Source organism: Gopherus evgoodei, chromosome 5, assembly GCF_007399415.2.
Source record: "Gopherus evgoodei ecotype Sinaloan lineage chromosome 5, rGopEvg1_v1.p, whole genome shotgun sequence".
Classification (NCBI taxonomy): Eukaryota; Metazoa; Chordata; order Testudines; family Testudinidae; genus Gopherus; species Gopherus evgoodei.
This window is the reverse complement of record NC_044326.1, coordinates 4,391,812-4,416,241: the sequence shown is the minus strand read 5'-3', so window position 1 is coordinate 4,416,241 and position 24,430 is coordinate 4,391,812. Positions and strand designations below refer to the sequence as shown.

At 43.3% G+C, this 24,430-nt stretch overlaps 1 protein-coding gene across 3 annotated transcripts in view; it reads left to right on the top strand.

Moving 5' to 3' along the window:
• Positions 1–24,430, top strand: part of EXOC6B (exocyst complex component 6B) — a 354,725-nt gene that overhangs the window by 254,433 nt on the left and 75,862 nt on the right. For all 3 annotated transcript variants that reach the window (XM_030565624.1, XM_030565623.1, XM_030565622.1), the window contains exons 12-16: positions 1,855–1,926; positions 2,514–2,611; positions 9,477–9,582; positions 10,692–10,801; positions 22,936–23,047. In XM_030565624.1, the coding sequence (XP_030421484.1) occupies positions 1,855–1,926; positions 2,514–2,611; positions 9,477–9,582; positions 10,692–10,801; positions 22,936–23,047 (498 nt within the window). The remainder of the gene's footprint in view (positions 1–1,854; positions 1,927–2,513; positions 2,612–9,476; positions 9,583–10,691; positions 10,802–22,935; positions 23,048–24,430) is intronic.

Sequence of the window (24,430 nt, the reverse complement as noted above, 5' to 3'; positions counted from 1 at the left end):
ATTACTGAACAGGTTTATAAAGTTATATTGCTACTACAATTTAACTCTGTTCATTGAAACTGCCTTCAGCCCAATGTTAACATTTCCATACTGCTATTCTCGGAATCACGGTCAGCTGGAACCATATCTGAAACTTTGTTCTAGCCAGTTCCAACACAGTTCTGTAACCTGCTCACAGGAAAGCCTAAAAATTGCATAATGTGGAGGACAATATGCTGTTTCCTTTTAAATCATGTTCAGATTTACATTCATCTACTGTACAATTACAGCTCTTTGGACATACAGTTGTAATGTGGCTGTGCACAAACGATGTTACAAAATGCGGGGTTGGTTTTACCAGTGTAGATGGGACTAATTCATGTTATGAACATGTTAAGGGAATCCATGCTACAAACCTGATGTTAAGATAACCAAATAGATGAGCATCTGCAGATGTTTCCCATGGCTATGGTTTTCCATAGCATGGCAGCTTTATTAACTAGAGATATACTTTGCTGTTTAACTCTGTGCCTTAAGGAAGGGGATATGTAAAGAGAAAATAGACCCAAAGATTTCTATCACAAAGATGTACTCTTTTTAATCAGGGGGCTCTGGCAGCGCACTGGAAACCACGAGAGCAAAATAAATTAAAACACTTCCGTTTTTTTAAATTTTAATAACTTTACTAACATGACAAGTGTTGCCCAATTTATTACGTGAAGTGTCTGATAGGAATAGGTTTTACAACAATCATGCAATTTTACGTAGTCATTCAGCATTTATATTACAGTCATCATCAAATTATCTTGGCACCAAACAGTTATTTTGGCAACAACATAACTACCCCGCATGTCCATCCTGTATTATCATTCATCTCTGATTTGGTGGGAGACTGTTGCGTTAGTGAGCCTGTTTCATCTCTGTCCTTTCGGCCAGGATTATGCTTGGGTTTTCTTCTTTACTTTTGAGTGGGAGATCTTTTATCATTTCTGAGAGTAGTAGGGAACTATCTTTCTTTTCTACTTTGTTTTTTGGGCAGTGAATTGGGAAATGTTTCTTTGTCACGTTGATTAACAGAGTCATTGCTCCTTGAGTTTCCCAATGGACTTGAAATCTCTGTGTTTCTTTTTTCCAGTTTAGGATCACTGATTATATATTTGGTAAGAGTCTGTTTGAAATTTTGCATATTTCTCTTTAGCAGGGTAGTCTGCTAAGATAAAAATTATGTGCAAAGAGGATGTATGATCTAATTTGTGATTTTCATCAGCTGTTCTCAGTAGGCTGTGTATCTTTCTGACTAGTGTCTTGAGCTGTAGTAATTGTTTATGTCATCGTATGGACGTTAATATTGCTGACACCTAGACATGCAATGTTTTTTCCTCATGTTGCTAGAACCCTGAATTTTGGGGATATTTTCTGTTTTGCAAGACCTGGCTAACATTAGACATAATGTAATTAACAATTTTTTTCAGCAGTAGATAACATTTGGTGTCTTTGGTCTGTCAGTGCACTGCTTTTGCACCTTTTCCCTTCTCAGTCTCCTGATAAATATAGTAACTTCTCAGTACTTTTAAAGACATCTTGCTGGGGTATCTACACAGCAACTGAAAACCTTCTGTGTCCTGTAGAGCTTTTGATTGCAACATGTTCTGGAATGGGATAATGTTTCAGTATTTTTGTATTCTATGACAGTGTATCATGATGTGACCAAACGCTGTATAGTAAAAGGCTATTAAAAGCCTACCAATAATAAGGTTGTATCAAGTGTCTATATATTATTACAGAAAATGAAGGATTACAGAAGGGTATGTGTGGATATTTTTTCTATTTGTAATGATTCAAACTTTTTTCAACCCCTCCCCCCTTTTTCTTTAGTCTTACTGTTCTGACCCAAATCTGGTATTAGACTTGAAGAACCTCATAGTTCTGTTTGCAGATACACTCCAGGTATGTGACTGTCAGATGCTGATGTACATCTTGTTAAACATCTGTAGTGCTCGTGAAAGGTGTCCGCCATTTAAACCGGTTGATGGGCACTGCTTCACCATATCATGTCTGTTTCTTTATTTTGTGGTGTGTGAATTCAGGGATCAGACTGATAGCCCAGGAGGCAGACACACTGTTTGCACAGGGCAGTTAATCTGTGGGCAGTGGCCCACGCTGCCTTACCCATGTGATTGGTCCACCTGAACCCAGAGAGACCACCTCTAGGGTTCAGAGTAGGCCCTTGGCCTTTCTGCTGAGACTGCCTATAAGGGAGTTGAATGTGACAGGGCTTTTTGGGATGTCCACTCCTGTCCCTTAGGAGCCAGGCCTATGAAAAAGCCAATAACATTCAACCATTACTGATCTAGTCTGGATTTGAATGGGCTGCCTAGCGTTTAGTACACAGGTACTAAATCCCTGAGCCATGCAGTCCACGCATCAGATTAAATGTGATGACTGTCATGGAAGTGTAGAATTGACTCCTTTTTTGGTAAATCCCAGTGTTAGCATTTCTTATTGAATGAAGGTGCTTGCGTTTCTCAATGCAGGGGTATGGCTTCCCTGTAAACCAGCTGTTTGACATGCTACTGGAAATCAGAGACCAATATAGTGAGACTCTGCTAAAGAAATGGTCAGGAGTTTTCAGGTAAGAAGCTTTTTATACACGGTGGCAAGACTTTACTTGCAGAGATTTTATGTACAGGCTAAAATGTTTGTTTTTATTTTTATTTAAAGGGACACTAACAGCATGCTTATGTCTAAAATTCAGCCCGTGTTAAACTTGCTTTAACTTGGTGCAGCCTATCCATCTTGGGAGAGGGAGAGGAAATAGCAACATAGCTGCAAACAAAGCTGGGCAACCAACCTTGGCTGGAGGAGGGTTTGGAGCAGGACACAGGCTGAGACCAGGGCTGAGGCATGGCAGAGGCTGGAGCAGGAGCAGTCTGTCAGAACTAACTATTACCTGGAAGCATTCCCAGCAAGGTAGTGATGTTGAGGAAACTGGAGTGGCTGCTTTCATATCGAGCCTATATACCTGCCTTGGGGTTACCTGGTCAGATTTTTGCTTGTGGATTGACTGGGCCCTTAGGCCTTGCAGGTAATTATCTCAAGTGACTCGTCAGGCTCAAAAGACTCAGGCTCAGGGATGACTCATCAAGCTTGGAACATTCATCAGAGTACCTTCCAGCCTCCCTCTCGACCCCTAAAAAAGATGCCTACTAGGCGTCCTCAGGCCTGGTTTATTGGCATGTGACTGAGGGACTTCTCGAAGTAGGGCAGTTGCCAGTATGTTATTGGCCAGCTCCCAGGAGCAGTCAGCTGGACCATAATCCTTCCAATCAACAAAGTAAGTGATATTCTCTCGGTGAACTTTGGAGTCCAAGATCTTCACAAGATACTCCTCATGTCCCTGGACCATATTGGATGGAGAGGCAATTGAACTCTTCTGGGAAAGGTGTTGTCACTATGCCTTTTCAGCCAGGAGATGTGGAATACCAGGTGTCTTTTCATATTTTGGGGCAATTGGAGTTCAAAGAGTACAGGTTTGATCTGCTGGATGACCCACAGTGGGCCAAGGTATCAGTAATCCACTTCTCGTGAAGGTGGAGTGCTGTGTGGAGAGCCATATTTCATCCCCAACCATGATTGAGGGGTTGCCTGCCTACAGAGGTCAGTGTAATGTTTGTAATCCTTTCTGGCTGATTCTAGGTGGGCTTTCAACTCCTCCTGGGTGCAGTGCAAGTGTTCAACTAGGTTGGAGACTGCATGACTTGTGGCATGGATGGATAAAATGATTGGTGGAAACCATAGTTGGTGTAAAAATGACTCTAGTGGGTTGATCTGTGGTCAGAGTTGTTGAAAGCGAATTCAGCAAAAGGAAGAAGCAAAACCCAGTCATCCTGGTGGTAACTGATAAAGCAGTGGTGGTATTGTTCAAGTATTTGGTTCACTCATTCCAACCGTCCATTGGTCTGGGAGTGATAAACCAAGGAGACATGCTAATCCACATCCAGGAGCTCAAACAGCTCTCACCAGACATGTGAAATGAACTTCAGTCTTCGATCAGATGTAAAGTTACATGGTAGACCATGGAGTTTACAGATATGGTTGTAAAACAGTTGGGATGTTACCTCTGCAGTGAGAATTTGAAGGTATGGCACAAAATGTGACTTTTTATAAGCAGGTTGCCAATGACCAACACAGTTGTGGGGCTCTGGGAATTGGGAAGATCAGTGATAAAATTCTTAAATATGGAAGACCAGGGTTGAAATGGAGTTGGCAGGGCAATAGCGTGCCCAGGGGGTTGCCCCAGGAAGTCTTTGTTTTAGCACATGCGTCAGAGGAGCTAATGATGTAGGGCTCAATGAGCAAATGCAGTTTTGGCCACAGAAATTTCAAGACACCAGCCTCATTTTCCAGTGACTGAAGTTGCCAGTTGGGGTGAATCCTGACATAGCCAGAGTATTGCTAGGATGGTTGACCTTCAAGGATACACATCCAGTCTTTATACAAGAGGATCTCTTTGTTGACTGAGAATTTATAGTCAGAAGCTAGGCCTGTATCAGTCAACATAAGTTTTGCCACAAATGGATTGGAGGGATAGAAGGGATCTCATGAGAGACGGCAAACCGTTATCGCTATATTGAAAAAAATGGTAGGGTTTCAAGATAGTGGCAGGTTCTGGATCCCCATCTCCTTTTTCCCAGTACGGCCTCGTATGAAACCGTGTGTTGGGTTTATCATTCCTGGCACCCAGGTGATAGGTCAGGGTGAAGTTGAACTAGGAAGAAAAGGGAGTGGGGAACCAGTGGATTTGGTGTTGATTGAGAGCTTTGACAGTTCACAGGAATTCTAGATTTTTGTGATTATACGTACCTAAGCTGGGAAACATGCTCCTTCCAGATGATGGTGCCATTCTTCAAAAGCCAGCTGTTCTTTATCACTGATCTGATCACTGGGGGGAGGAATAGCTCAGTGGTTTGAGCATTGGCCTACTAAACCCACGGTTGTGAGTTCAGTCCTTGAGGGATCATTTAGGGATCTGGGGCAAAAATTTGTCTGGGGTTTGCTCCTGCTTTGAGCAGAGGGTTGGACTAGATGACTTCCTGAGGTCCCTTCCAACCCTGACATTCTATGATTCCCATAGTTTTGATCCATGGGCATCAATTTCTGGGAATAAAATACACAAGAAAGAAGCACATCCTGGGGCCCATGCCATTGTGACAGAACTACCCTGATTGCATAATTAGAGGCATCTACTTCAACATCAGAGGGTTTTGCCAGGTTTGGATGTAGAAAAATGTGTGCTGATGTACACCCTTCCTTTAATTGATCAAAGGCAGACCGGGCTTCCATTGTCCAAGCAAATATAATATTTTTATGGAGCAGTTGAGTAATTGGAGTCACCACCTTCGAAAACCCCTTGATGAATCTCCAGTAGAAGTTGGCAAACCCTAGGAAACACTAGATGTCATGGACGTTCCTTGAGGCTGCTCAATCCATGATCATGGTCAGCCACAGGATCAGTGCTACACCCTCAGCTTTGGAACAGTCTCTAGGAAGAATCCGTTCAGTGTTCCATACCCCCTTTAGGTCTCACTCTTGCTCCAGGGTCAGCCACGTTGCTTCACTGCCTCTGTAGACTGGACCTCTGGGCCTTCAGCATTCCTGCTTCGCACTGTGAGCTCTGTTCAGTGAGTCCTGCTGAGATAGAGTCCTGGTAGAGACTTGTACGCTCTTCAGAGGTTAATGCACCTCAGCAAGCAGGAGGGCTTATTAGTCAACTGAAACAGTGCATGGAAAGTCCTGAGGTCAGCACAGAGAAGTGAAGGTCAAAGCATAGGCTATTCTGGTTAACCCTTAGCCCAGCCAAGCTGTAGCCTTCAAGCTCTGTGCGTCTGTGTTTGACCGCCTTGGTCAGTTCCCACGTGAAAGCCCCAACTCCTTCCAGTAGCCAGCTCTTTATTCCCCTTCTTAAATCTTTCCAGTCCTTTGTTCTCTAGCTGAGGGCTTATGCTCAGCTTCCCTGAGGAGAGTGAGGGAAATCAATATCCCTCCAGGTTGTCGGTTGCTAGATGTCAATGTCCTAGTGATTGGATTTGCCATTGTCTTCTCAGATGCTCCATTCATATCCAGACTAAGGCATAGAAAGCTAGACAACGTTCATACCTATGTCTCTTAACCTGCTGTGATAGCAAACAGCCCTTGTCCACCCACTGGGTAACAATGCAGCATATAGGGAAAACTGAGGAACACACAGCATTCATAAAAATATTACAGAAAATTCCCACTTCATCACAACTGGACAATCTTTGAGGATCCATATCTATTCTGTCGAGGGAAGTGGTATGTAGCCTAAGAAGTCAACAGAATGGTGGTCAAACTCAGTTCTCAGGTTTCCCTTACAGGCTGCTTGCTCAGAGGTGCACAAGTACCAGGAGAATATGATGATCATGGAGGGTTTAGTTTTTCTGAGAAGATGAGGATGTCATCCAGGTAGATCACCACAAATTGATATTACAACACTTCTAAAAATGTCGTTAACAAAGTGCTGGAACGTGACTGGGGCACTGGAGAGATGGAAAGGCAAAACTAGGTACTCAAAATGGCCATAAGGTGTGAAATGCAGTTTTCCATTTGTTGCCCTCCTGAATGGGGACTAGATTGCAAGTGGCGTGAAGTCAGACTTGGTAAATGCCCTCAACAGAATCGACCCTTTTCAACAACACATTATTCAGAGGCAGGGGTACCTTGTTCTTGATCGTGATTCTGTTCAGTGCAGATAGTCTACACAAAGATGCAAGGAGCTGTCCTTGCTTTTAAATGAACAAAATGGAGGCTCCAGCAGGAGGCATGGAAGGACAAATGACGGTTTTTTTGCTAGATTCTCATCCAGGTATTCTCATAAGGCCCTGAGTTCTGGTTCCAGTAAGGGTAAAATCCATCCAAACGGAATCCTGACCCCGGCTAGGTCACAGAGTCTGTGCAGGGTAAGATGTCAGCATTTCTTTTGTCAAATACATCAGTAAAATCTTGGTATTTTGCTTCCTTGTAGCTGTTGAACACAGAAGGCTGTGGCCTTCTCCATGCCCCTTTTTCTTTTCTGGGCACCCAACTTGACTAGGCACAGTTGCTGGCAGTAGCTTGACTCGAATCGTATCTTTTGTGTCTTGCAAGAGGTCTTTGGATCATACACTGACAGCCAGGGAATGCAGAGCACGATGGAAAAGTGCGGTGAGATGATTAAATTGAACTGCAGAATTTCCATATGGTTTTGGATTTTGAGCTGGAGGAGTGTGGTTTGATGAGTGACTGGACCTGAGAACAGTGTGCTACCATTAGTTGACTCCACTTGGTCTGGGGTGGTACTGCCACACTAGGATTCTTCCACACTGGCCAAATCTGCATCCATAAAGTTACTAGAAGCCTAGGAATTCACTAGCATGAGCTGGCTGCAGCTCACCTCAGGTGTAGTCAGGATACAGAGACAGATGAGGAAAGTGGTAGTTTGCGGGTGCCAAGATATGTGATGGCAGAAGAGAGGGCTTGTGTGGAGAACTCAGTTCCATGGTTATGTGCTGCTGTGACCCCTCTAATGGGGATGGATTTGGTCATTCCCCAGATTTTTCAAGGGCCTGGATTTGTGGGGGAGGGGGCGGACTCAGTGGCAGAGGAGCTTTGTCCACCACAGTATAGGCAAAGGCTGTTTCACCCATGAAGTGCCTTTGTGTTGCATGGGTCTTCATAGGCTCTAGCTTTGGAGTAGTCCATGAGGATGGCCACAATGGAGCAGGGCTTGGCTGAGGTTACAGGCATGTCTTTTTTTTCTTGGAGCCACTCAGATGATTCTTGACCCAATGCAAAATTCAATATGAGTTCAGAATAGTGGAGGCTTGACCTAGGCCAGTTCATCTTTTACATCATCATTCAGACCTTGGCAGAAATGGTAGATCTGGCCTGCCTTGTTCCTTGATTTATCGGCAACCAGACACTGAAAGTAGGCGGCATATGGGAGGACAGGCCAATAGCCTTGTTTGAGAAACTGCAAGGCAGCTTCAGTTATACGAGTGCTATTCGAATCATCAGATGGGACCAAAAGGGTATGAGATTAATTCATTGAAATTAGTAAGGACCAGGCTTGCCTGTTCCAGAAGTGGTGAGGCCCATTCTAGGGCTTCACTGATCAATAAACTGAGAAGACCCATCTTGGTCTGGTCATCAGGATACATTGCGGGACGCATCCAGAACAAAAAGCAGCATTTAATTAAACCACAGAACTTCTGCTAGCTGCCATCAAATCTTTCTGGCAGTGGAACCTTTGGGCTATGTTCCAGAGGGACTGTTGCCGGCAGTACTGGATCTGCTGGGATTTGGGAGCAGAAGGAATTGTTCTCCTGTTGCATCTGGGCAAGCTGACCCCGACAGTTATGGACCAACTGCCGGGGGTGTTCCATTTCGGTGACCAGAGGTGAGCACTTTGGGGAGAAGTCTGCTCAAATGGTCAGCACAGCTGGGCAACCTGCTATGGCTTGAGCAGGAATAGATGACGGCTGGAGCAGGAGTGGAGGTAGGTACAGGTTGAAGCAGGGGCAGGAACAGGCTGGCATAGGAGCAGTCTGTCAGAACTACCAACAAAGTAGAGACATGGAGCAGACTGGAGTGACTGCTTTCATTAGGAGCCTATATACCTGCATGATGGTCACCTGGTTAGACCCTTGCTTGTGGTTTGGTTGGGCTTTGCAAATAATTATCTCAAATGACTCATCAGCCTCAGAGCGCTCATCACACGTGATATCCATGTGATGCATTCACTTATGCTACTTCTTTGACCACCTAAAATACAAGGTATGTCTTCATTGCAGAGTTAACTTGGGTGATTGGCACTCAGGCCTGAACATTGGGATAGTCTAAGCTGGGTGTGAGCTGGCCACACTTCAAAGCCAGACCCGAGCTGCTGTGAATTCACTAGTGCTGCACTCACCTCTGTGATGTCAGGGCTTCTGGAGGCACATCCACCGGTTCTTTGTGCTGCAGTGAGCTGAGCTGCACTATGGCCTTTTTGTCAGTGAATTCTGGGAAAAGGTATCTGTCCTTCCTGGCTCGTAGGGGGCATTGTGGGAAGGCGCTGGAGGATCATCAGCGCTCCAGTGATTTAGCCTGCCTCCTCACTGTAAAGTGGGCAGGTTACTCACCCAAGTGAAAACCCCAGATGGCCCAGACTGAAAGCACTACTAATTCGGATCAGAGGTCTTTGTGTAGGGAAAGGATTGGGGTTAGAGGCAACACCTGGGTAAGAGCAGCACTCCTAGCCATTTTAGGTTAGAGCCACATGTCCCCTATTTCTCACCTTGAAACGCTCTGCACTGCTGTAACTCATTCTGCTAGGCCTATGTGAATGCCAGTAACCTTTGATATTGGCTGTTCTGCTCGGCTTCTGGACAGATGTGCTCCTGGTGGTAACTATTTCTCTGCGCAAGAAGGGTTACTGTAACTGTTCTCTTATTTTACAGAAATATACTTGATTCAGATAATTACAGTCCCATACCCGTAGCTAATGAAGAACTTTATAAGAAGATAATAGGACAGTTCCCATTCCAGGATCCAGAGCTGGAAAAGGTAAGGAAGCCTCTCAAAGGGGACCCTGTTGGGATACCATTAAGAAACTAGTTCCTACCAACACCAAAGATTATTAAAATGGAAATAATTTTTAAAAAATCATGTGTACTTTTCATGGTTTATATATTCTGGGCTTAGAGGAAGAGAGCAGACTTGTCCGTATCTAGTCAATTTCACTTTTGGATCAGCACAGTTCTGCAATGCTTGCAATACATGGGAATTTTTTTTTAATAGTCTATTTCCATTGGAACTTCACTTTGATTTTATGGAAGTGTTTCTATTGGTTTATTTTAATTTCTGCAGAATTTTAAAATATAATACCACCTTCAGTTTTGTAAAAGCTTGGGCTTCCCAAAACTCTAAAAGTAGGGCCAAATTTGACCTGAACAGTATCAGTGTCCCTTTAAACGATGCGTGGCTTGCGTTCAGCCTCTGGCAAATGTATGCTCCCGGCCTCGTGAGTGTAATTACAAACTGGGTTGTGGGGGGAAGGAGTTCAATCCAAGTTAGGTGTTTGGGCATTAATTACCCCCCTTCCCATTCTCCATCTGTTTGGCATCTAGTTTCTTCACCATTGTGCTCTGGACCCTTGGGCCCTGTCTAGGCTATGGTTGAAGCCAAGCTAGTAAGAGGCTGATTTGAAGGACATGATCTCTGCTTCCTCCCTGGTAGAGGTGTTGTAAGCCAGTGCCTACCTTAGCAGAAACAGTAAGAGGTGACAGAGAACAAACTGTCTTGTGCCATGCATGCTGGTAAATCAACATTGAGGAGTCTTCCAGTATTTTCTTTTTATGAATAAGGGAACTGGTAATGGGTACGGTGGGGTGTTTTTCTGACTATTCCCTTCTAGCTGCAGATTTCTCTCCAGGTCCAGTACAGTGCTATTTGTGAGTGCTTATCTGGTTCTTCACTTGGCTGAAACGGTTGTATAACATACAGTAAATGCTGGCTTGTTGTTTCATTGCATAACCTGGCTGAATATTAGAATTAATTTGAAAGCATGAAACTGGAAAGCAGCTACCACACTCTAGGTTTTGCTGGGAGTGGTGCTTTTCCCTGTTAAATTTTCTGCTTTTGTCCTTATTTTAATTCTTTCCTGCATTTCACAGCAACCGTTTCCAAAGAAGTTCCCCTTTTCTGAGTTTGTGCCTAAGGTTTACAATCAGATTAAAGAATTCATCTATGCCTGTCTAAAGTTCTCAGAAGATCTTCACCTGAGGTACAGTATGAGATACTGATGATTGTTCATGTAAATATGATAACTTTGCAATTTATATAGCTTCTTTCACTACAGGATGTTAAAACACTTTATAAACATTCATTTTCTCCTTAATCCTCCATGCCAGTACTAATATTTGGGGATAGTCCCTTCTTGCCAGAGGACAGAGATGGTGCACTCCTTTTTAGTGGTGTTATATCCCATGCACATAAGGGACTTGCCAGCTCTTGAAGAACAGCTGGGGCTGTTTCCAGCTGGTGGAGCGCACAGAATTTTGTCAGCTGCATAAAAAGTCAGATTTTTTTGGTAATGGCTGGTGGGACTTCATAGTGTGGGAGTAACATGGCAGTCTCACATAGGGCTGTCATAAACAGATAGTTAACGGTGAATGTCTTTTACCTGTAAAGGGTTAACAAACAGAGAACCAAACACATGACCAGAGGACCAATCAGGAGACAAGATACTTTCAAATCTCGGTGGAGGGAAGCCTTTGTTTGTTTGTGTTTTTTGGGTTTTGCTTTGTTCTCTCTGGGCTCTGAGAGTGACCGCACATACCTACAGGCTCTCTAATCTTCTATTCCAATTTTGTGAGTACGAAGGTAGAAAGGTGGTATAGTCTTTTTATTTGTTTTCCTTTATTTGCAAATGTGTAGTTTGCTGGAAGTATTTTAAATTGTATTTTGCTGGGGGGGAGGCTTCTTTCTAGTTTCTATAAGCTGAGACACCCTGTAACTCTTTACTGTCTAAATTGCAGAGATAAACTTACCTTTTTTCTTTCTTTTTATTAAAAGCTTTGCTTTAAGACTTGTCTGATTTTTTTCTCCTAGTTAAGGCTCAAAGGAACTGAGTCTGTGTACACCAGGGAATTGGTGGGGAGAAGGGAAAGAAAGCAGGGGGGAGAAGGGAAAAGTGAATTTCCTCTTTGTTTTAGATTTACGGAGTTTGAATCTGGATTTCCTCTGGGTGAAGGGAAAAGAGGAGGGGGGAAGGTATCATTCCTCTCTGTATGGTGATTCAAGGAGTTTGAATCACGGTGATCTCCTAGTGTACCCAGGGCAGAAAGGAGCTGGGAGGAAGAAAGGAGAGGGAAGGGAAATGGTTTATTCCCCTTTGTTGTGAGACTCAAGGAATTTGGGTCTTGGGGTCCCCAGGGAAGGTTTTGGGGGAGACCAGAGTTTATCAGGCACTCTACTCTAAGTCCTGATTGGTGGCAGCACTACAGGATCTAAGCTGGCAATTAAGCTTAGGGGAATTCATGCTAGTACCCATATTTTGGACGCTAAGGTTCAGAATTGGGAATTATATTATGACAAGGGCTCCCTGGAACACTTCCAGAGAAGGTTCTGGAACAGCTGTTGTCAAGTGCTAACCGTTAGGAGATCCTCCTTCCGAGATTACTACAGTGGTAGGCAGTGTAGGCAGTATGTGGCCTCCAACGGGTCTCTTCCCCTGCTCCAGGAACTCAAGGATAAGCTAAGCGCCACCCCTCTGGGTCCACATACTGTTCTTGGGCCCAAGGTCATGTCACAACACAAGGACCTGCCTCCTGAAATCTCTGCCTTCCCAAGGCTCTCGCTTACCTTCCTCCAGGGGACACTCTCCCATACTTACTGAGTTCACCAATTAGCTTCCTCCTCCAATGACTCGTTTCCCTTCTTTTTGTTTCCACCACTCACCCTCCATGCGCTCCAAAGAAGCTTATGGCTACAAGCTCTGTGCTATCAAAACCAGAAATGTGTGTCACCATCTTGGTCCAGCAGCATGGGTGCACAATTCGAGAATAGCAGCAAGTCCTCCATCCCCTTTCCCATCCATCAGCGTCAATTAATGCCCTCTCCTTAATACCAATTTATGTCCATGCTCAGCTGTTCCTCTTCCCTTAATTAAGTTGTACATCCAGCAGCCTCTTCTCCCCTCCCATTTCCAGTTTGGAAAAGGTACCTGCCAATAGATCCACTCAGCAAAGAGAGTCTGCTCTAAAGCGTGCCTCGGAAACATCAGGTATCACTCTCCAGGCACCTAGCTTCTCAACCTCTTCGGCTAGAGCAGTGCTTGTGTAGACAGCCATCATGGAGACTGAGTCCAGGACTCCAAAGCTAGAAGCTTGGGTCTCTATCACGTGAGCTAACGGAGAAATGTATCTAACTGGTAACTGGAGTTAACTCATAGGAATTACATGAAGCCCTCTTAGAGAAGAACTTTCAGCGTTTCACCTGGCTTTGGTGAGCCAACAAGCACCTTATACATAGTGTCTGACATCACCAAAAAGATTCAAAATTCTCCACCTTCTGGACGGAGGAGCTACACCCAAGAGTCTAGATTTGCAGCAAGTTCTCAGTGAATGAAAAAAAAAAAAAACCAAATAGGAGAAGTTTCCCATTCAAGCCTCCCAGCACCCCAGTGAGGAAGGTAAGTGGTATTTATGCCAATTCTAAACTAAGCCCAGAGTGATCAAGAAACTTGCCTAGGGTCACAAAACGTTGCCGTTCCAGAGCCAGGAATAAAACTCAGGAGTTCCACTCCATAGTTCTCTGATCTAACTACTGGATCACGTGCACTCTAAGCTGAATACTCAGATGCCTTCAGAACATGTTTTCCGTGAGCTCTGTGGTTTTGGAAGACTTGACTTCTCCCAAACAAGTTGTGTGTCAGTTTTTTTCCCATGGGATTTTATAAATAAACAAATGAAATTTGAATCTATTTTTTAAATATCCTACAAAATTTCTTTGTTTACTATACTCCCTCCCTGCCCAGGTGCCTTGATGCTATTTACACAAGTGTTTTTGTGTCTGTGGAAGCCTGGAGAACAATTATACAACCTAGTAATTATAAGTTGGGCCATGCTTACGCACAGTAATATATTTAACTTGCAGAAAGCGCATAAATAAATGGTGAATTCTCACTGGAAGGGCAAGAAAGGGTTCCTCCTTCCCTAATGCCTGTGGACAGTACACAGGTAGCTAGGTGTTGTGCAGTATGTGGATGTTCCCGATCCTTTGCCACTTCAAATACTGGGCACTGGTGGAGGCTGGATATCACACCAATAGCCCAGTCTTTTACAACAGTGCTATTGGGGATGCCTGCAGGCTAAGCTTTTCCAGAGTCTGGAGAATGCTCTGTAGGGATGGAATAGCTGTCTTGTTTGGTCTGGGCTTCAGTTCGTAGAGAAATCGCCATTCTCTCTGTGTCCTGCTATGGAAGCTGAGATCCAGTGTCTACCTTCTCACTGTCAGTCCCAGAATTTAATCATCTCATGGCAGAATGCTGTTATTGGTGGGCCTGACAGGTGTTAACCCATGGGTTGCCATTAAATATTTAGGCTTCTGAAGCTAGCTTGCCCTCTGCTCTTTTTGCAAAATGGTCCTGTTTCACAGAGCTATCAGATTCATTCAACTCCTCGAGTAGTGCTTGCCTTGGAGGAGTGCAGCTAAGCGCTTTGTGCTCTTAACCATTACTGAAATGATTAGGTTTGTCAGAGAATGGAAGAAAAGTGTTCTGGGTACCACCTCGGGGGCTCCCCGTGGACAAGTTATTAAAATTCCTTTCAACTTAGGAGACTTCATCCCTTTTTTTTTTTTTTTTTTTTTTTTTTTTTTGAGGAGTGCTTTTGGGCAAGGGGAAAGGAGTGGAGCTGGTGTGTTTTTCCATCCAAACATACTGAATATTTCTCTGGAAACCCCTGTTGACACTTTCTTCATTTCACTCTGACAGTTTGAATGAGTTTTTATTGGAAAGTTTGGCTGCAAAGCCAGCAGCAAGTTTTCTTTCTTTTTCTTTCTTTTTCTTCCTTGGTTGTCATTTACTTTGCACCCTGGAGTGATTGGGGTCAGGCTGTCAATCACAGCAGGCATGAAGGTCATGGCTACTGTTATGGGATATGGGACATCAGCTATCATTAACATAGACAGTTCTCTTAAGTACTCTCTAGTCTTTTCCTGAAGAATAAACCCTGCAGCAGAAAACATATCATATTCTTAATTATTATTCTAAGCCAGCTCCTTGTATTTGTTGGACAGAAATAATCTCCTTTATAATGAGGTGATTATGAAAGATGTTTAAAATATTTAAAGACCTGTCTTATTTTTAACAACTTTTGTGGGTGTGCACACTTTTTTGTTTTGCTTTATTATTTCAATTTAAAACTTTGTTTTAAAATATTTCTTCACTGGGATAAGCCTGAGGCATATTTTCGAGATTCTTCTCTAGTAAGTTGTCTTAAACACTTCCACTGGTTTAAAAGATGTCACCAGTTCTATTGGAATTTCCCATTTTAAAGATATTCCTTATCTTTGGAACTAATAGAATTTTTGAGACAGGTGGAAACCTTTAAATGTGTCAACGGGTTATCTAACAGGACTCTGATTGTACAAACATAGGGCCCAATCTCTGCAGACATGTAGGGGCAATTTTTAAAGTACCCAAGTGATTTAGGAGCACAAATCACATTGCTGTCATGGGGCTTGAGCTTCTAAATCACGTAGGGCTTGTCTACCGTCCAAATCGATATAAGTTATGTCACTCAAGGGTGTGAAAAAACCATCTCCCTGAGCAACATAACTTACATCAACTTAAATCAGTGTCTACACTGCGCTATGTTGGCAGGAGACGCTCTCCCATTGGCATAGCTTCTGCCTCTCATTGAGGTGCAATAATTACCTCAACAAAAGAACGTTCTCCCATCAATTGAATGCGTCTTCACCAGACATGCTAAATCAGCATTACTGCATCAGCGGTACCAATTTAGCACATTAGTGACAACAAGCCCCTAGTCTCTTTTTAAAATCCCATTCTTAAGCAGCGGTGTAACTTTACTCACATGTGTAACCCCACTGAAATCAATGTTACTCATGTGCTGAAGTGCTTGTAGGATCTGACCTATACGAGAAATAATCCATTTTATACCATTGCATCTAGCCGTGGAATCCATCATATTATTTCAGTCTATGTCTGTTTCCAAGTACATTTTTAATACTTGAACACATCGCACTGTTGGAAAAGGGAGAAAAAGAGCATAGATACCGCCATGGTGGGCACTAATATAAAAGCCCTAAGATGTTCTGTAGCTGGAACTCAACTGAGACCAAACTTAAAACAAAAAAACAAAAAACAAAAAAACCCCTAAAACACTAGTATATAAATATTACAAAAACAGAGACCTTGCCCTGAGGAGTTTAGATATAAAGAATAAGAAGGCAAATTTTCCATTCCCGGTGATTCGAACAGTTGTCTCATTCCTAGATAAGCAGGGCTAGGCATTGCTGGTCAGGAGGGAATCCTGTTGGTGTGGCAGTATGGAAAATCCTGTACGGCCACCTTTCTGCTCACTGTCTGTGCCTGGATTTACTTGCTCTGGGGATAAACAGAGGCCTCCAGGGTTATCAGCACAGCAGCTTTCACCACCACTGCAATGGCTCAGAAATAAAAGGAAAATATGCTGAATGTCCCTATTAGCCAGGGTCACTTAGCACTTACTCACCCTAAAAATGAACGGGGTATGTGTGTGAGTGAGTGAAGTCCTTCATTTTGATGCCTCCAGAGGCTTTTCTGCAACTGAGGCACTCTGAGATACCACTGTGGTAGGTGCAGTGTAAGAGCCTGAGTAGAATATAAACCCAGCTTGAATTTGGAGTTTACCCACAAGAGAATCATGTAAATGGATCTTGTATAGCATGTGGAATATTTGAATAGTGTTGTTACTAATAATCGAATCTTATTTCTGTGGGGCTCAAAACCCAAAGGTCTTCCAGCAGCCTTATCCAAAATATAACGAAAACTGAAGTATCTGAACAGGCAATGTTGTCAGCTATCTGAATGACCACTAAAGAGAGTTTGGAAATGGTACCATATTCCATACTAACAACCCATCACTTACCTTATTTGTGTCACAAATTGATGTATTCATGCATCAAAGTAGGAACTGGAGCCAGACAGCATAATATTAGGGGACTGAAAAAGAGAGAGCGGCTAGTTTTGAAATGCTTTGAAGATGTAAAGCACCGTAAGTGCTAAGCATTGATATTGAGAATTAGCTGTTTATATACTAAAGGCTTTTGTGGAAATGTCGTTGCTGGCTTTAACGGTGATGTTACTGATACTAAACCATCAATTTTCAAAGCATTTTGTCCTATTCCAGCTAGCTTGAGGAAAGTGATGCAACAACCCTCTTGCAGAAAGTATCATCCGTGCCAAAGCATTGTGAATGTGCTGCCAGGATCATAGATTCAAAGATCCCAAGGCCAGAAGGGACCCTTGTGATCCTCTAGTCCAGGGGTAGGCAACCTATGCCATAGGTGCCGAAGGCGGCACGCAAGTTGATTTTCAGTGGTACTCACACTGCCCAGGTCCTGGCCACTTGTCCAGGGGGCTCTGCATTTTAATTTAGTTTTAAATGAAGCTTCTTAAACATTTTAAAACCTTATTTACTTTTCATACAACAATAGTTTAGTTATATATTATAGACGTATAGAAAGAGACCTTCTAAAAACATTAACATGTATTACTGGCACATGAAACCTTAAATTAGAGTGAATAAATGAAGACTCGGCTCACCACCTCTGAAAGGTTGCAGACCCCTGCTCTAGTCTGACCTCCTGCATAAGTAGAATAGTTATTAATGGCTCTTAATCCTGCTGGAAATGTATAACAAGTGGGGTTCCGCAGGGGTCTGTTTTGGGACAGGCTCTGTTCAATATCTTCATCAACGATTTAGACGTTGGCATAGAAAGTACGCTTATTAAGTTTGCGGACGATACCAAACTGGGAGGGATTGCAACTGCTTTGGAGGACAGGGTCAAAATTCAAAATGATCTGAACAAATTGGAGAAATGGTCTGAGGTAAACAGGATGAAGTTCAAAAAGATAAATGCAAAGTGCTCCACTTAGGAAGGAACAATCAGTTTCACATATACAGAATGGGAAGAGACTGTCTAGGAAGGAGTATGGCAGAAAGAGATCTAGGGGTCATAGTGGACCACAAGCTTAATATGAGTCAACAGTGTGATACTGTTGCAAAAAAAGCAAACGTGATTCTGGGATGCATTAACAGGTGTGTTGTAAACAAGACACGAGAAGTCATTCTTCCGCTTTACTCTGCGCTGGTTAGGCCTCAGCTGGAGTATTATGTCCAGTTCTGGGCACCGCATTTCAAGAAAGATGTGGAGAAATTGGAGAGGGTCCAGAGAAGAGTAACAAGAATGATTTAAAGGTCTTGAGAACATGACCTGTGAAGGAAGGCTGAAGGAATTGGGTTTGTTTAGTTTGGAAAAGAGAAGACTGAGAGGGGACATGATAGCAGTTTTCAGGTATCTAAAAGGGTGTCATCAGGAGGAGGGAGAAAACTTGTTCACCTTAGCCTCCAATGATAGAACAAGAAGCAATGGGCTTAAACTGCAGGAAGGAAGGTTTAGGTTTTCATTAGGAAAAAGTTCCTAACTGTCAGGGTAGTTAAACACTGGAATAGATTGCCTAGGGAGGTTGTGGAATCTCCATCTCTGGAGATATTTAAGAGTAAGTTAGATAAATGTCTATTAGGGATGGTCTAAACAGTATTTGGTCCTGCCATGAGGGCAGGGGACTGGACTCGATGACCTCTCGAGGTCCCTTCCAGTCCTAGAGTCTGAGTCTATAACGGGCCAGATAACTTCCCCAAAATATTTTTTGAACAGAGCATATCTTTATAAAAAACATCCAGTTTTGATTTAAAAATTGCCAGTGCTGGAGAATGCACCAGACCCTTGGTAAATTGTTCCATTGATTAATTACCTTCACTGTTAAAAAATTGTGCCTTATTTCCAGTCTCCATTTGTCTAGCTTCAACCTCCAGTGACTGGATCTTGTTAAATTTTTGTTAGATTGAAAAGGCCATTATCAAATATTAGTTCCCCTTGTAGGTACTTACAGAAAATGATCAAGTCGCTTCTTAACCTTCTCTTAGTTATACTGAAGGATCTCAGTCTATTAGCTTATCACTATAAAGTGTTATCTAATCCTTTAATCATTCTCATTCCTCTTCTCTGAATCTTCTCCAATTGATCAAAATCGTTTTGGGACATATACGCATAAAGGCGATGATCAAATTGCTGGACCCCTAAACCCTGATGGCAGGGCCATGTTTTAACTAAATAAAGAACTTTCGTATAGTGCACAGCTTACATGTTGGCTAAGTTGTTTAAATAATAAAGTATAATTAATTTCAAAAAGGGCTTTTTCCCATCCTCCCTTTTTCTAGCTAAAACTCCTAAAACAGCAAAACGGCAGTGTTCAAAGTAAACAGAAAACTCACTCTGTCATCCAGATTTGTTACAGTGTTACTCTGGCAAAATAGTCTCATATCAATACAGTCTCCACTGATCACAATCCTACAGAATGGCCTCCATGCAGGTTTCCCGAAGACATCTGCTGTGCAATACAACAAGAACAGAGGTGTGGGAAGTTTGCTCTCCTGCTTGCATGCAAGTTGAGCAGCTCATGTCAAGTCACAACATGGTCCCTTGTTTACAGGGATTCAGCCATATGACTCTAATGGGAGCTCATGGGCAAGAAGCCCTCTCTAAAATTTCATTTCTACCAGCTTGCCACCCACCACTACTCTCAGCTTCCATTCAGTGATTAAAAAATAGGAGAAATGAACGCTGGAACCAACAAGAAGCTGCCTAACTTCAACGATCCAAATGAGATGGTTTTTGTGTCACCCTCAGCCCTTCAGGCTGTACGCGCTACTCTCTTATCAGTGTGGTTTTTCACCTCTCCCCCTGCAATCTCTGCAAGCTCTTCTCCATGCGTAGGGTCCCTCCTGGTCTGCTCTGACACTGATGATCAGCTGTGCTGTGTTAACAGGATGGGCAGGGATGATGTCCCTAGCTTCTGTTTGCCAGAGACTGGGAATGGGTGACGGGATGGATCACTTGATCATTCCCTGTTCTGTTCATTCCCTTGGGGGCACCTGGCACTGGCCACTGTCAGAAGACAGGATACAGGGCTAGATGGACCTTTGCTCTGACCCAGTGTGGCCGTTCTTATTAACATGGAACATCATGATAAAGAAAGCTGGTCATCCTCTGTACCAACAGTTAGCTTTATATTGTGTAGTGCAGTGGCTTTATTTAACCCCTTTGCTTTTACCAGTTGTGAATTTTCCCTGGGGTGGCTCATATTATGATTGCTATATTTAATCTTTATATTGTGTGGTGTACAGAACCACAAGTAGCTTTGGATGGGAGGAGATGGGGAGCACTTTACAAAGAAAATGTACCTCCGTGACGGTGGATCCAACCACACTACAGAGAATCAGAGATAGAGATGGACCTGAAGCAAGAAGCTGGTGTCCGGATCCAAATGTCCATAGGGTTTTGGTTCTGTCCCGTCTCTTTATACAAATCAAATAAGGCTAGAAGGAGTTGAGGAATCAGAGGGAGTGCACCAAGCAGGGACACATGGTGAGGCTTCAGCTAGTAGTGTTTAGTTTAAAACGGAACTTAGCAACCGTCATCGAGTCAAATCCTGTAAGGTACTGACTGTTCTGTGCTCCCGTAGAAGTCAATAGCAGATAAAGTACTTAGCACCTGGCAGGATCAGTGCCCGAAAGAGCAGGTCCTAATCTGCATTAACCAGAAGAGATGTAATGGTTACCGGTGCAGAGATCATCAACCTGCAGTGACAAGGCAGTCTGTTGGTGGGTACAGGTATTGGAGAGTGGCTACTGTGAGCATAAGTACTTACGCTAGCTTTCTTTCCTCCTTGGGGAAGATAAATAAGAACAGAGTCTCCTTTATCTCACTGAAATAAGAGCAGCTGTGCACAAAAATTGCGTCACTTGGATTGGGAGTTCTGGGATGGGAGGAGGCCTGCTGGCCACATTAGCTTCTGCTGCCAGCACGGGTTTCAGTGAGCTGAGATGCTGGATAGCAGAGTACAGAGCAAGGCTACCTAGCGCACAAGTGGACAGATAACTTGAAGGCTTTCTTTTGTTAACCATGTCATTTTCTCCTTTGTAATCTCTCCATTTGTCAGGTTAAACAGGGTAAGGAGCCAAAGGTCACAGGGTTGGTTTACCAGGAGCCCTAAAGTTATTAATGTTTCTGAACCTTCCAGTTTGAGATTTTCTTCACCAGCAGCTGCCTGTCATCCTGCCCTCTGAGATAAAGGCCATGTTGTTTCAGGCCTAATGTGATGCCGATGATAGATCAAAGCAGCCAACATTCAGTCACTTTCAAAACCTACTTCAAAAAGAAAAGATTACACCTAACTGGAGTGTGTGGGGGGGGGGGGGGGAGGGAGAACAGGACTTCTTTGGGGGGAGGAGGGGAAGCTTCCCAGCAGCAGTTCAAGTGACCTGCAAAGTGGAGATATTTTTTAATAGCCTTCATATCCCTCTAGTATACTGAAAACACCCATTTGAAAATAAAGCCCAGAGCATTCTGACACCATTAAAGTGAATAGACTTTGTCAATGTTATGAGTTATAATGGAGTTGTATTACTTGTAAGTCGGTCTAGTTCAGGAAAAATATATGGGCCAGATTTTTCAAGGTAAGCATTGTGTGTGTGCATAAAGATCCCTCCAATCAATGCCATCATAGATAATCAGCAAGGTTTGAACAGGGGACCTACAGCACCAAAGACCTCTATCACTTGAACTAAAGGATAGAGAACAGCCAGTTAGCAGTAATAGCCTGTTCTCTTCTAGCGGGCCAGCCACTGCAGGTTGGTGCACCATGCACTTTGCCAGTGCATTACATATACCCTGTTATGCTTGCAAATAAGGGATGTGTGTGTGTGTGTGTGTGTAAGACCTGACTTGCACAAGCATATCAGATATTAGTACATGTAAGTTTTGGCACACCCAACTCTGTGTATGGGGTTTGTACATGGCCAGCTTTGAAAATTGGGCCCTATCTCTCTGTTTCTGTAAGACCCATTACAAAGTCCATCATTTTAGAAACAAATATGCTTCTGTCCAGCACAGACCTGGCATCGATCGCTTTGGTGCAAGTTTAGGTAAAATGCAGATATTGGGAATAATGGAGAACTGCATGCACTGCAAATAAAAGAGCAGATATTGAAAGGCTGCTGCAGCATGGAGGCTGGATGTCTCTCTAATGAGTGGGTTAAAGAAATGGAAAGATTTCTGCAGCACATATTCCCTCATTGCCCCTTTGTCTATGGGACTGACAGGGCTCAAGAAGACAGTGGAGGGTGGGGATTGTTGGGGATCCCAGCAACCAGCTCTGTTGAGGGTGGGTAGCTGGGTGGAGGGACTCACTCTCCTGGACTCCTTTTCCCACCATGGCACAATCAACAGCTGTTCTGTCAATTGCTGTCACCTGCTGTGCTTCCTGGCTCTGCAGAGTACACAAAGGATAGGTAATATTGCCTCCAGCAATGTTAACTCTCCACAGCTTCTCCTCAGATTACAGTCTTGGCCAGGGGGAAGCATTTCTGCTTAGCCACGGTCTCCCTTTCACCTGCGGCTTTCTCAGTAGGTTTACTCTACCCCACTTTACTTGGGCATGGAAAAGAAGCATTGACCCCAAGAGGAGGAGAACCAGTTCTAGGGATATTCTCCTAACCACCTGTGGAAATGCACAGTGCTGGCATGTTGTCACTTGTATGACATGATTGCATGAAAAACAAGGACAGTAGAAAACATTGGGGAAAAAATCTGTTTTTATTTATATTAATACTTATCCAGATATTAAGAAGCTTCACAAAACATAATACCTATAATATAAATATATCTATATGCACACATGCATGCACACACACACACGGCACTATTGAAGGGGTGGGCATGGGTACCAAGGAGTGCTAAGTATCCACTGGGAGTAATCAGCATCCTTGCCAATTAGGTGCTGAAGTGCGAGGATGGTCGGTCCAGGCAAGAGGGTGCCAGTCTGGGATTCAGGAGACTTGAGTTAAATTCCCTGCCCTTTCACAGACTCCTGATATGACACTGGACAAGTCTCTTAATCTGTGTCTGCCTCACCTGTACAATGGTGATAATAGCACTTCTCTACCTCACAGGGGGTGTTTTGAGGGTAAAATTGTGAGGTGCTCGGATGCTGTGGCGCTGGAGGTGTTGGATTTTCCCCCTGCTTCAAAGCATTGTGCAAATTAATTTTTGAACTTTGTTTTTCAGCTCCACGGAGGTTGACGACATGATTCGAAAATCCACCAACCTGCTGCTGACTCGAATGCTGAGCAACTGTTTGCAGACTGTTATTAAGAAGAGAAACACAGGGCTGACAGAGGTAAGGAGTTCAGTTCCCCAAGAACAACTAGTCATGGCAGGAGAATGTGTCCCATCGTCTAATGTTTGTGGTTTCATTTCAGCTTTCTAGGACATGTCTTTAAAACATAGCAATGGACATTATCGTAACGTTGGGTTCATTAAGAACAATGGGGAACTGCTTAGCATTGCTGTAATAATTAAGTGCTTTATGCTCCGAGAGGAATTTCTCTGCTGCTTTCTCAGTTGTCATTGTCTATCATTTGATGGCCTGTATCCCTTGAATATTTGTAATTCTAGAACACATTTATATGCTGGCTATTGTATTCCTTGTTATAGGAATGGAAAATGTAAATAAGGTAAAACAAATGACTATTATTTGTATTACAGCCGCAAGTCAGAACTCCAATGAGTGAATTGGGCAACATTGCGCTAAATCCCATACAAACATGGAGTATGAAAGGCGGTGTCTGGCCCTAGAGCATGTTTCTTTCCAGATGTTTAGAGAGAATTTTCCAAACTGTAGGAAAGCTGAGGCTTATGGCAGTTACAAAATATTTGTGAGCCAGCGACTTTATGCTCGTGTACACATGATTAGTGTCTGACATTTCTATAAATGTGTGTCCACTCAAATTTTAAATCAGTTTAATGTGAGTAGATGATAAACTAATTGAGACATGTACAAGTCTTTGGATTGTGCCTAGGCTAACGAATCCTAGTGAGGCCTCTGGGTTCTGCTATCCAAAGAATATTAAATAAAATATAGCTGTATTTAATTGATGTAACTGTGTGTGAATTGTGACCTGAGACCTGACTAACACTCATTTACCTAAGAAATCTGCAGCTGACTTTGCTGTGAAAACCTTTCTTGTGTTTTGGGAACAATTTATACATCCAAGATGGGGATGCATCTAGGGGAATTTCATCACATCAGAACTGGTTTATCCCTGTATGTGCGCTCAATTTTACAACTGGGATTCACCCTTGCCCTCTTGCCCACCAGCACAGGGGAGTGTCTCTGATCTTTGGGGGCATATTCCTCTTCTCCTACACCTCAGGGTGTCCTGGGAAATGAGGAATGTAGAGCTATGCCCTACTCTATGCATCGGAAAAAATCATCCTCTGTTGCGAGTATACTTTTAAACAATAGCAATTTGATTCGTGTGACTTTGTGAACAGCGCTTAATAGCTGACTGATTAACTTACCACAGGAGTCCCTCCAGGCTGCTTACTCCCCGCTTAGAGAAGAGCTTGACATATGGTGTGTGTTCCACTCTGAGGCATAGGAAAGGTGATGCCAGGAGAAGAAAATAATGGAGTTGAGAGAGTGCTGTGCTGGAGGGTTTGTTCAGCTGCCTTGGCACTGCTTCTCTGGAAGCTGAAGTGGGATTCCACAGGAAATGCC